This window comes from Macrobrachium nipponense, chromosome 17, assembly GCF_015104395.2.
Source record: "Macrobrachium nipponense isolate FS-2020 chromosome 17, ASM1510439v2, whole genome shotgun sequence".
Taxonomy (NCBI): Eukaryota; Metazoa; Arthropoda; class Malacostraca; order Decapoda; family Palaemonidae; genus Macrobrachium; species Macrobrachium nipponense.
The window spans coordinates 77,968,283-77,981,096 of NC_087210.1; the positions used below are offsets into that span (position 1 = coordinate 77,968,283).

At 40.9% G+C, this 12,814-nt stretch overlaps 1 protein-coding gene across 1 annotated transcript; it reads left to right on the forward strand.

The window, feature by feature from the left end:
* Positions 1-2,616: 2,616 nt before the first annotated feature.
* Positions 2,617-3,693, forward strand: LOC135195958 (disks large-associated protein 4-like). The gene has a single exon (XM_064222461.1). It carries the CDS (start codon positions 2,617-2,619, stop codon positions 3,691-3,693), a length of 1,077 nt encoding a protein of 358 aa, XP_064078531.1.
* Positions 3,694-12,814: the final 9,121 nt, after the last annotated feature.

Consider the following 12,814-nt stretch of genomic DNA (forward strand, 5'->3'; position numbering starts at 1 on the left):
AATTGACAGAAAGGTTCATTAAAATGTTCGTTGAGTATATTTTCTATGTGAGTATATGCGTAGTAAAGGTCTTTCAGTTATTATCATCATATATATATATATATATATATATATATATATATATATATATATATATTATATATATATATACTATATATATATATAATAAAAGGAGCCCATAAAAACACCAAAATATAGAAAGAAAAGTACTATATTTCAGAGACTGCTGTCTCCCTCTTCAGGTAGATGAATGAGAAAAGTTTACAGAAAAGATGGTATTTATATAAAGAGGTCCATCCACAGGCAAGCCAATTTAGGTCACCCCCGCTGATAATCTTCCTTTAATCTTCTTAAGTGTTGGTTGAATGAAAATCTTGTCGATCGTATCTAAAACCCATGCTCCTTTTGAGATGTTCATTACCTGCCTCTCTTTTATTAAGGCCGATTCCATCATTTGACTCTTGTACCGGCAGTTGCTGCTATAAATTATATGTGACAAATTCCAGTTTATTCTATGGTTATGTTCATTTATATGGTTGAAAATAGCTGAGTTCTGTTGTCCATACCTAACTGACCGTTTGTGTTGTATTAATCTCTGGGGAAGTGATTTACCTGTAAATCCGATGTAAGATTGGTCACATTCCTGGCATGGGATTTGATAAACCCCAGTGTCCTTAGGAGATGTCTTTTATTGGACGTTCATCAGGGATTTGGCTGGGGTGTTTGGGTAAGTAAATGCAAAAGGGTCTGAGTCACCTTCTTAATCGTGTCCAGGTGTGGAATTTTAATTTTATTGTTGGGTGTATCTCTGGTCTTGTCTTTAGGGGGTCGGTAGAAAATTACGTTTGCTTTGTGAATTGCTTTCTCAATTATATGGTCACGATACTTCAAAGACGAAAGTTGCTTACGAATCAGTTCAAATTCTTTTTCCGGGAAATCTGGGGAACAAATTTGTAAGGCTCTTAAGAACAGTTTGCTGGCTACACCTATCTTGATAGCAATGTCATGATAGCTAAAGTAGTGAATGTATGAAAGTGAGAACGTTGGTTTTCTGTATATGGTAAATTTGTATTCTGTCGTATCTCTGATAATTAAAACATCAAGAAAAGGAATTTTGTTGTCTGTTTCCCATTCAACTTTAAATTTGATGCTGGGCACTAATGCGTTTAATTTTGAAAGGAATTCATTAAAATTACCCCACCTATTATCCCAAAATGTTAGAATATCATCTACAGATCTCATCCACAGCATGTTTTTGGGTTTTATTGCATTTATTACTGTAGTTTCAAAGTATTCCATGTACAGATTGGCTAAAACAGGACTTAAAGGACTACCCATACTACACCCGAATTTTTGCTTGTAGAATGATTCCCCGAATGAAAATACGTTATTAGATGCACATAATTCAACTAACTTTATTATTTTGTCAAGCGCCAATGGGAAATGATCTGAATAGGGGGATAATTTTTCCCTAAAAAACTGAAGAACGTCCTGTACTGGTACTTTTGTGAAAAGGGAATCTACATGAAGGCTTAAAAGTTTTATGTTGTGAAGTGGTATATGTGCTTCTCTGAATTTGTGACAAAAATCTTCCGAATGTTTAATGTGACTGGGAGAAAAAGTGCCTAAAAAAGGGAAAGGAGGCCAGCTAAGAAGATAAAAACCTGATTTCAACCCTGAACCCCCCCAAAGTTCCTCATAGTCTACAGAGGTAAAAAACCTGATAATTTCCCCATACTCTATGGAGGTAAAAACCCTGATTTCAACCATGGACCCCCCCAAAAGTTCCTCATAGTCTACGGAGGTAAAAACCCCTGATTTCAACCCTCACCCCGATTTCCTTCCACTAGCCCCCAATGATGTCTTAAAACTTGAAATCACAGGTTCCAACATGTCCCCCGAAATCACTCCCAAACGCAAATTTTTTAAGTCAATAGGGTACACTGAAAATTAACTTAACAAAACCCATTTCACTCTGAATTATTTATGATATGTGTATACATAAAGTCATACAGAAATACATGGGGAATGGTATACATAAAGCGGTCGTAATTGAGAAAGTAATATAATTATGACATTAAAGGTGATTGTAATTATATCCTGTGATTTTCGCTGTTGCCATTAGAATTGTAATTTGTGTATAAATTATTGAGAAAAAAATACTAGTAAATTACCTTTGATTATGGCGGTCGTAAGTGAGATAATAATAATTATGAACATAACTGTGATTACATCTAGTGATTTCCGTTGTTGTCAGTGTTATAATGGAAATTGGTGTAAATTACTGAGAAGATTACTAGTAAATTACCTTTAATTTTGATGGTCGTAATTGAGATGATAATATCTATTAAGATAACAGTAATTAAGTATAGCTATTTTCATTGTTGCTATTGTTATAATGGAAATCGTTGTAAATTAAAGAGAAAATTACCATTAAATTAGCTTTAATAATGACGGTCGTCCCTAAGATGATAATAATGATAAAAATAATTGTGATTACATCTAGTGATTTCAGTTGTTTGCCATTAGAATTGCATTTACAGTAAAATTATTGAGAAAATTATCAGTAAATTACTTTTGATTATGGCGATCGTAATTTAGGTAATAATAATAACGATGGCTGCAGATCTAGCTGGCTTTTGGGACATGGTGTCAATTCAGGTGGATAATGTACACGAACTTTTCAAAGAGGTCAGTGTTCTTAAAACTAATGGATGGAAACAGGAGCAAACTGCACAGACCACTAATAATGTCACCATAGGCCCAGTGAAGAAGAAACCAGCAAAGGTTATGAAAAAAGCTGTGAAGAATGACTCTGAGGAACAAAAGGCACGAGACGAGGCCCGCAAGAAACTACTGGAGGAGAGACGGAGGGCAATGAAGGAAGCAAGGAAAGCTCAACAAACTCAACCTGATGCAAATGGCATAGTAGATGACGTGGAAATTATGGTGGCAGAAAACAAAACTGCCCATTTGCAGAATTTAACAGGTGGAAACGAAGACAAAAGAACAAAGGGCAATGAAGGTGGTGAAGTTAATGAGAAAACAAAGGAAGAAGAAAAACAAAAGGAAGGCCACCAATTCTTACAAATAGTTGAAAACGAGGTTTCTGAAATACAAGCCCTGATAAACAGTGCTGAATCTGACCTGAAAACCTTCACACCACAGATGAGTGAGGAGGTACAAGGAAAGGTCCTCGCAGCAACAGGAAAGGCGCGCCTCCTTATCTCGCAGAAGATAGAGCAGTTCAAAGGCCTATGTCAACAAAATATTGATGGGCCTAAAGGTGAAGAACCTGCTATACTAGATGAGGATCTGGCTGGATTTTGGGACATAGTGTCCATCCAGGTGGATAATGTACACCACCTTTTCAAAAAAGTCAGTGTTCTTAAAGCTAATGGATGGAGAGAGAACCCAAATAAACAGAACACTAATAATGTCACCAAATGCCCTGCTAAGAGGGAACCAGCAAAAGCTATGAAAAAGGCTATGAAGAATTGCTCTGAGGAACGAAAGGCACGAGATGAGGCCCGCAAGAAATTACTGGAGGAGAGACGGAGGGCAATGAAAGCTAAACAAACTCAACCTGATGCAAATGGTAGCACAGATGGTGTGGAAATTCTGGTAGCAGAAAAGAGTATGACCCATTTGGGAGAAGTTAAAATGAGTATAACAGACTATATTGATGGCTGAGGTTTGAATACCTTGAGTAACGTGAGAGAGGCTTCATGTTCCCCCAGCAGGAGTCCCTCCTACAATGCTCGGATCTCCAAACCCAACAGTCATCAGGCCACCCTGTGGCTCATTCATACTCCCCTCTAGGCAGGCAGGTGAAAAATACATATTTTGCAGCATAGCCCAAAGGGGCAAAAAGAATTGTCACAGACTGGCTTGACGGCTGCGGGGTTGACTACCTGGAGCAAAGTGGGAGAGGCTTCGTGTTCCCCCAGCACGGGTCCCTCCTTCAATGCTCTGGGTCTCCAGCCCAACAGTCATCAGGCCAGCCTGTGGTCCATTCATGCTCCCCTCTAGGCGGGGAAGTGAAAAATAAGTATTTTGCAGCAAGCCATGACTGTGACTGCCCAAAGGGGCAAAAAGAATTAGTCACAGACTGGCTTGATGGCTGCAGGGTTGAATGTCTGGAGCAAAGTGGGAGAGGCTTCGTGTTCCCCCAGCACGGGTCCCTCCTTCTTTGCTAGAGGTATTCAACTCCGCAGCCGTCAAGCCAGTCTGTGACTAATTTTTTTTTGGCCCTTTGGACAGTCATAGTCATGGCCTGCTGCAAAATACTTATTTTTCACCTGCCCGCCTAGAGGGGAACATGAATGAACCACAGGCTGGCCTGATGACTGTTGGGCTGGAAACCCAGAGCATTGTAGGAGGGACCCGTGCTGGGGGAACACGAAGCCTCTCCCACTTTGCTCCAGGTATTCAACCCCGCAGCCATCAAGCCAGTCTGTGACTAATTCTTTGTAGTCCATTTGGGTTGAAATCAGGGTTTTTACCTCGGTAGAGTATGAGGAAAATTGGGGTCAGGGTTGAAATCAGGGATTTTACCTCTGTAGACTATGAGGAACTTTGGGGTCAGGGTTGAAATCAGGGTTTTTACCTCAGTAGAGTATGAGGAAATTGGGGGATGTTTTAGGATTGATATCAGGGTTTTTATCTCTGTAGAGTTTTTCACACCTATTTGTTATATTCACACCTTTATGGTCAATTTTCACACTTAAAGAGTGAAAAGTAATTAGCACCTCATTAAAAGGTGTGAAAAGTAATTAACACCCCATTAAAAGGTGTAAAATTTCACACCTAGGTGCTAATCCCCAGGTAGAAAAATCGAGTACCTGGGGATTAGCACCTAGGTGTTGAGGGACAGTGGGGTTTTTTCCCCTACTAATAATCATTATTATTGGCATTGTATAACAAATACTTGCAGTGACAGTGCTTCTATTATTTTTCAAACTACTTCTCATGGCAGTTTTTATAATAATAATAATAATAATATAATAATAATAATGATAATAATAATAATAATAATAATAATAATAATAATTACTATTATTATTATTATTATTATTATTATTATTATTATTATTATTATTATTATAATTATAATAATTATTATTATTATTATTATTATTATTATTATTATTATCATTATTGTTAGTTTTAGAATTACAGCACAAATACTTGTAGACATATCTCAAATAGGTAGAACGATTGGATTTTATTGGTAAAAATTTCAGTTGGGGCAGTCAAATTTTCGGGTATATCCCGTAGAGTTTATTACCGATAGAATTGATGTTAAATTCTATTTATTTTCTATTCTTTCTATTCTTTCCGGACGTTTCGTCTGAATAAACCTCAGACATCCTCTTGGGCGGAGGTGGGTGAAGGACTGAAGTGTTTGTTGTTGTTGTTGTTGGAGATTAAGCCAGCCTTGTGCTGGCACGGGCTCTTGCTCCTAGAGCAGCCCGTAACTGGAATATCTGTAGAGATACAAAAAACAGTACTTTGGCGGTTAGTTTTGGAAAGGAGATAGGGTGACAGGCAAGATTGCAACCCCTTTGAACCTTACGGTACCCATCAGTAGGAGAGAAAGTTTTATAGCAGTGAGTCTCAGCCTAGCTGAAGGGTGCTGAGTAGGAAGAAGGAAGCGAGTTTTAGTTTGTTGAGGAAAAAGAACGGCGTTACCTATAAACATTTTAGGCACAATATATATACATGTGTGTAGCATCTGAAATATTGCAATATATATCAAACCAACATTAAGCAAGTATTATAGTATATATACATGTTCATGCATACTCACACTTATACATATGCTCCCAAAGATGTTTATGACTCCCATTGCAACCAGTGAAGTAGAGGGTTTGTGCATTGTGTGGCTTTCATTGGTTTTTGTTTACAAGACAATAGGAGATTCCCATGTGTCTATGGAGAAATGCCGTGTGATTCATCTTTTTACCTGGGAGGGGGGTGAGACATTAGGAGATTCCCATGTGTCCCTATGTTATTTAAGATGTGTCTGGTGATCTGTGCCGGTGTCAGCTCTATTTCAGTTAGGTTCGATCTGAAAGACTGTGTCTCTGGGCAATCTAGTAGGTAGTGTTCGAGGGGCTGGATTGCCTCTCGGTCACAGTACTGACATAACCTGCCCTCATTTCCTATCATTTGCCAGGTGCAGAGGTATCCTAGCCTTAATCTGTGTGTGATGACTGAGAGTTTTCTAGTGGTTTGTGTGATGTCATGCGGCGTTAGATTTGTGACATCCACATACCACTTGGACGTCCTTGACTCTTGTAGATAGTGACGTCGTACTTCACTCTCTTCTTGGAGTTTGGCATAGTTTTTTGCCATTTCCTTTAGGTGTGTTATGGATGGTTGCACTTTTATGCTTACTGTACTGCAGCTGAGGGCACTTTTGGCAAGGAAGTCAGCTTCATCATTTCCCTGGATTCCCACATGGCTGGGTATCCAGTTTAGTGTGACTCTCCTGCCAGCAGCTTGATGTGAATTGGCCAATGATTTTATGGCTGTTATCAGTGTCACATTTTCTTTTGGATTTGTCGCTTTGATAGCGAGTATTGCTCCTTTGGAGTCAATATGCACTGTTGTGTGTCCTTCTTTTAAATTGGAATTTTCTGAGGCTTTTAAGATTGCCATTAGTTCCGCTTGTAGTATGGAGGCATTGTTGGATAGCCTCCAGCTTCCTTTGAAGTCTTGGGCAGCCACTGCTGCTGCAGTTGCTGGAGCTTCTGGGTCAACTGAGCCATCAGTGTAATATATGTTTTCAGCTGCTGTGTTCCCGATTGCTTCTTCAGCTGCAGTTTTCATTTGTGCTGCTGTGCACAGTGCTTTGTTTGCCGGTAGTATTGTGAAGTTATACCGGATTGGGTCTTCGACCCAGGGAGGTGGTTTTTGGTATCCCTCAGGTGGGGACATCCTTTGTTATGTGTTTCACTGTGTCCTGCATACCCAGTTCTCTCAGTGTCTGGAGTATACTGCCCGCATAGGTTTTGGGCGGGTCTAGTTCTTCGTGCAGGTTTATACACGCTTGCATTTCGTTTTTGTGTGGTCCATTTCTGTCGTTTCTGATGGTTTTGCACAGAATGGCAATATTTCTTTGGCCTATCCTGTGCTTGAGAGACTGCAGTTGTGTCTCTGCCCTCAAGAGACAAATTCTTGTCCACATTGGGGCTCCAAGTATAAGTCTCATTGCGTTGTTTTGGATGACTTCCAGCCTCTGCTGTTGATCCTTTCTGATTTATTTGTCAGGACTGGTGCTGCGTATTCTACTTGTGCTCTGACGGTTTGTATGTAGAACCTCCTGAGCAGATGGTATGTTGCACCTTCTTGCAATGATGTGATTTTCTTTAGGGCATTAAGCCCTATTTTTGTTTTGGCTTGGAGGAGCTGTATTTGCTTCTCAGGAGATAGTGAATCTGCAATGCAGACTCCCAGATATGTGTAGCTATCCACCCCAGTCTATGACGTCTCCTTTCAGTAGAAGGTTGGGTGGATTTTGATCATGTTTTATTGCCATGGCTTTTGTCTTATTTCTGTTGATTTTGAGTCCCAGTTGTGTGCACTTGTCCTCAAGTTTTTGCAAGGCTTCTTGCATCTTTTGGAGCTGTCTTTGAGGGCCGGAGCTGACGATGCAAACATCGTCAGCATATATGAAGACCTCTACTCCTTGTGGTAGCTCGAGACAGGCTACATTTTCCATAAGGACATTGAATAAGAAGGGGCTTAGAATGCCCCCCTGTGGAGTGCCGTTTTCAAGAGAGTAGTATTCTGACATTCTGCCTTGGAACACTACTCATGCTTCTCTGTCTTGCATGTATCCTTTTGTCCATGTAAGCAGGTTGCCCTTGATCCTCTTTCTGACTAGGGAGGAGAGGATGGTTGCTGCATTGGCCAACTCATATGCCTTTTCTAGATCTAAGAAGACCACTATGGATTTTCTGCCATTTATGGCACTTAGCACATCTGTGAGGCACTCATGGGTGCCTACTCCTTCCCTATAGGCATAGAGCCTATGGTGTAGGGCCCTGCTTTCCATAGTAGTCTGTTCAGAACCATTCTTTCTGCAACCTTTTCAGTGCAGCTGATGAGGGATATCGGCCTATATGCGCCTTCCTCTTTTGGCTTAGGTATTGGTTGTGTGTCTTGCTGTTGCCTATTTCTTTGTGGCCTGGTGTGCTCTGCATATGTCTGTTTACCAGGAGTAGATATACCTGTTTGGCAGGGTCTCCCATGTGTCTCAGCATGCTGTAAGTGATTGCATCTGCTCCAGGGGTTGTGTCTCTTTTCCCCTTGCTGAGCGCACTGTTTAGTTCTTCTATAGTGAAAGGTGTGTCTGTGTCATCAGGTGTGTTGCAGGCAGTATTGATTTCCCTCCATCTTGCTGGGGAAATTTCATTTATTTTTTCCCGTGTTGTTTGGGGAAGGTTGTGGGATTTTGTCCTTTCTGCGAAGTTTCTGGCTATATTGTCAGCTTCTTCTTGTGGGTTGGGGTGGATGCTTTGCGCTGTTCTTCCTTTCCCTGCAATTTTTGCAAGGAATCTCCAGATCTGGGTTACTGGAGTTTGTCTGCTGATGTTTGCACACCAATCATACCATGCCTGTTGTTTAATTTCTTTTGTCTCTTCAGTTGCGTGGGCTATTACCTCTCTGAGAAGTCTGTGCATCTCGTCAGATGGTTCCCGTCTGAAGAGTTTCCGCACTCTGTTGACTCTGGCATTGAGTTCTTTGACCCTTTCACAGTAGTACCATGCATCTTTGTGATCGATCTTGGATCGTTTGATCTTTGGCATGGACATGTTTGCTGCCTCTCTGAGTTTGCTGATGAACTCTTCATAGAAGAGTTCTATATCGTTTGCAGGGTTTTCAAGGTAGTTCCTCGCCCATCTCGTCATTATGGCTTCAAATGTAGCCCAGTTTGCAAACCGTTGGGTTCCATCTTTCTGGTGGCGGTGGTATGGCGGCAGCTTTTGAGCCGTAGGCCAATATCAATGGCTATGTGGTCGCTTGTGAGGGTCTCGTGCAGTTTCCTTGTTGCTTGCTCCTTTAGGGCGGAGTTTGTGAAGGTAAGATCTAGTCTTCCTCCTTTTAGGTGAGTTGGCTCAAGTGAGAAGGTGAGTCCAGCTGCTTATATTGCGGTGGCGCAGCTGGGGGCGTCGTGCCACTGCCTTTTCATTGGCTCGTGGGTGGGGAGCTTCTTTTTCATTGGCTGCCTGGCTCAAGCCAGCTCCCGATCGCATGCTCAGCAGGCGCGCCGATCTTCTCAGCTGCATATCATCACGCCGGGCTTCATTTTGATTGGGTAAAGGCCGTGTGACGTCACTGCTGGTATTATTCATCTTATTAATGTCACTGCTGGTATTATTCGTCGTATTAATGTCGTCTTGGATTGGAGCGTTTTCGGGCGGCGATATGGTGATGTTTGCCGTTACTGAAGTGTTTCTTCGGATGCAGGTCAGGACCAAAAAGGCCTCCTGTGTCGTGTTCATGGAGGGCTTTTGTTCCTGGATGAGTAACGCCTCCAGGAGGCGCAGACGGCGAGGGTCGGATGCTCTCCCTATTATCCTGGTGTTACGGATAATACAGTCGCGGGAGATTGTGTCTCGGTGGGCGGTGAGGGCGTGGTTCTTGATAGCCCCTTCTTGAGCATGACAGGAGATTCTCTTTGCAAGACGCATGGTGGTCATTCCAATGTACTTCCCAGGACATCCTCGGGCGGGCCATATGTATTGGTATACTACGTTCGTCTGCTTGAGGGGGTCTTCTGATGGCGGTGAGGGGTTATTTTTCATGATAAGGTCTTTTGTTTTACGGTTTTTGTAGTATATTATAAGGTCCACTATCTTGCCTTCTTCAATGGGGAGGATGTTTTCCTTAATGATCTTCTTCATCGCCTTCTCCTCCTCTTCTACCTAATTGAGATATGTCAACCTTCGGTGCGTTGCTCACCAGTTTAAGCAACAATGAGAAAGCAATAATTAGAAAAATAGAGAAGAACCTGTATAAAATTAATGCAGCTGAGGCAGCAATCACTTTTAATAATAATAATAATAATAATAATAATAATAATAATAATAATAATAATAATAATAATAATAATATATCCTGGGAGTAGACCCTCTTTTAAACAAGTCTTGTTGAAAAGGATTGCTGCATCAGCTCCATTAATTTTGTATAGAGTCTTCTCTATTTTCCTTATTAAGGATTTCTCAAAGTTGCTGAAACTGGCAAGCAACGTGCCAAAGGGGATCGTCAAATCCAGTGTAGTCATATTGAATGATCTTTATTACTGCTATATACATATATTACTGTTACAAGTTTCTCTCTCTCTCTCTCTCTCTCTCTCTCTCTCTCTCTCTCTCTCCGACGTTTCGCCCAGATCTGCCAGGGCATGGTCACAGCGATGGTTGCTGGAGGACTGAATCTTATTGTTATTGTTTTTGATTTAGCTGACCTTGTGTCAGCACGGGCTCTTGCTCACAGAGCAGCCCGTAACGGATCTTAGTGTTGTTGTTGTTGTTGAAGATTAAGCTGTCCTTCGCTATATATCATGGTCGTGCGGGCGCTCACGGATGCTCCTGCAGGACCCGGAGGGTGCTCGACTTTTCATTGGCTGGCGGCCAGGCGTCGGAAACTCTCGAGGCGCGTTGATCTTCTCAGGTGTGTTGCGTCACCTGGAGCCGGGTTTTCATTGGCTGCGACCGTGGTGACGTAACTCCTGGTATTTCTACCAACCTCTTCGATATTGGCCCCGTCCTGGGCGCTGGTGTTCTCGTCTGGAGGGGGGGGGGCTGGGTCTTCCTTACACAGGTGGGCAGCAGGAAGGGTTCCTGTGTCGTATTAAGGAAGGGTTTCTGCTCGAGGATAAATAATGCCTCAAGGAGGCGTAGGCGTCGCTGATCGAGGGCTCTTCCAATTAATAAGGAAAATAGAGAAGACTCTATACAAAATTAATGGAGCTGATGCAGCAATCCTTTTCAATAATAATAATAATAATAATAATAATAATAATAATAATAATAATAATAATAAGATAGTTAAAGACCAGAAATCTCCGCCAAGCTCTATCTTTTTTCGACAAAAAAAGCACTCTCCGCAGAAAAAGTTCAATATTTTGTGCAATCCTGTTAACAAACAAATGACACAAAAATCAAACAGAAAATGTGAAACAAAAAAATACTTTTCCTTGTTGGAGGTGAAAATAATGATTGTAAGGGATCGCCATGTCATCTTGAACATGAGAGCTATCGCATTTAAATTATTTATTAATCGTAGCTGAACATTCATGATGAATTGAAATGTCAACATCAATTAAGTTAAGAGCTATAAATGTAATGATGATGTCTTACAATGCAGATGCATTTCAACTACCAAATTAAAGAAGTTACTGAACGTAAAAAGCGAGGAAGAGAATATTCCGCATACCTTGACAAAAAAAAAAAAAAAAAAAAAAAATGTTAAGAGACTCTTTGTTCCTCGACCATTTAAATGACAGCCTTACGAGATTTTTTGCCGAAGAAAACCGTAACATAAACTTCCATAATCACGAAAGTTTGAATTAGACTTCAAAAATTATGCTGATGAAATTCGACTTCGAGGCTGAGCGAGAATCGTAATAAGTGATCTTATTGCCTTTGCCTCTGTCGGTAATTTGCTCCCCGTCTTCAAATTACCATAATTAGGCGGAATGAATATCGCCATGGCTACAATTAGCCAGCCTGATGTCATATATACATCGGTGATGCAATACCACGGGGCAGAGGGCAAACTGCATAGTTTTCGTAACTATCTAACAATCACAAGAGATTTGTGAGCGTTTTGCTAAATTTATTTCATATTATGTTTTATTGTAATTGTAAATCGTAAATAGTAGGTATTCGGAATAGACATAAAGCTGCGAATGACTGACGAAATAAAAGAGAAAATCAGAATAATGATGCATCAATCAAAATATTTGACCAGACATACACTGACCTCTCTCTCTCTCTCTCACTCTGTCTCAGAATTGCAATACCTCAGTCACCTATATTTGTCCAGAAAGATTCTCTCTCTCTCTCTCTCTCTCTCTCTCTCTCTCTCTCTCTCTCTCTCTCTCTCACTCTGTCTCAGAATTGCAATACCTCAGTCACCTATATTTGTCCCGAAAGATTCTCTCTCTCTCTCTCTCTCTCTCTCTCTCTCTCTCTCTCTCTCTCTCTCTCTCTCTCTCTCTCTCTCTTAGAATTGCAATACCTCAATCACTTATATTTATCCAAAAAGATTTACTCTCTCTCTCTCTCTCTCTCTCTCTCTTCTCTCTCTCTCTCTCTCTCTTAGAAATGTAATACCCGTCACCTATGTTTGCCCCAAAAGATTTACTCTCTCTCTCTCTCTCTCTCTCTCTCTCTCTCTCTCTCTCTCTCTCTCTCTCTCTCTCTCTCAGGATTTCAGTGCCACAATATTTTCCTGTTTGTCCCTGCAGATTTAATTTATCTCTCTCTCTCTCTCTCTCTCTCTCTTTTCCCACTTGTAATATGAGCTTCTCTCAAGAGAGGCCACGTGTCCTTTCCTCTGTCAATCACTTTGCTATCCTTTGACCATAAAAATTAATGTCTTCTCCATGAAATGACACTTGCCTCTGAGGGAGTAATAAAGATTGCCACTTTCTCCACCACTTTCTTTTTGCAAGTCTTGTGAAAGAAAGGAGGTAATTTCAGATGACGATAAGATAGGCTTTATTATGACAAGGTAAAGTCATGGTGGTCAATCTTTCGAATTAGCTTTTAACATGTCGTTAAAAGACGGAGAA

What these genes read in the sequence shown, in the direction of transcription:
- LOC135195958 (XM_064222461.1), top strand. Translation starts at nt 2,617, where the DNA reads ATGGCTGCAGATCTAGCTGGCTTTTGGGACATGGTGTCAATTCAGGTG.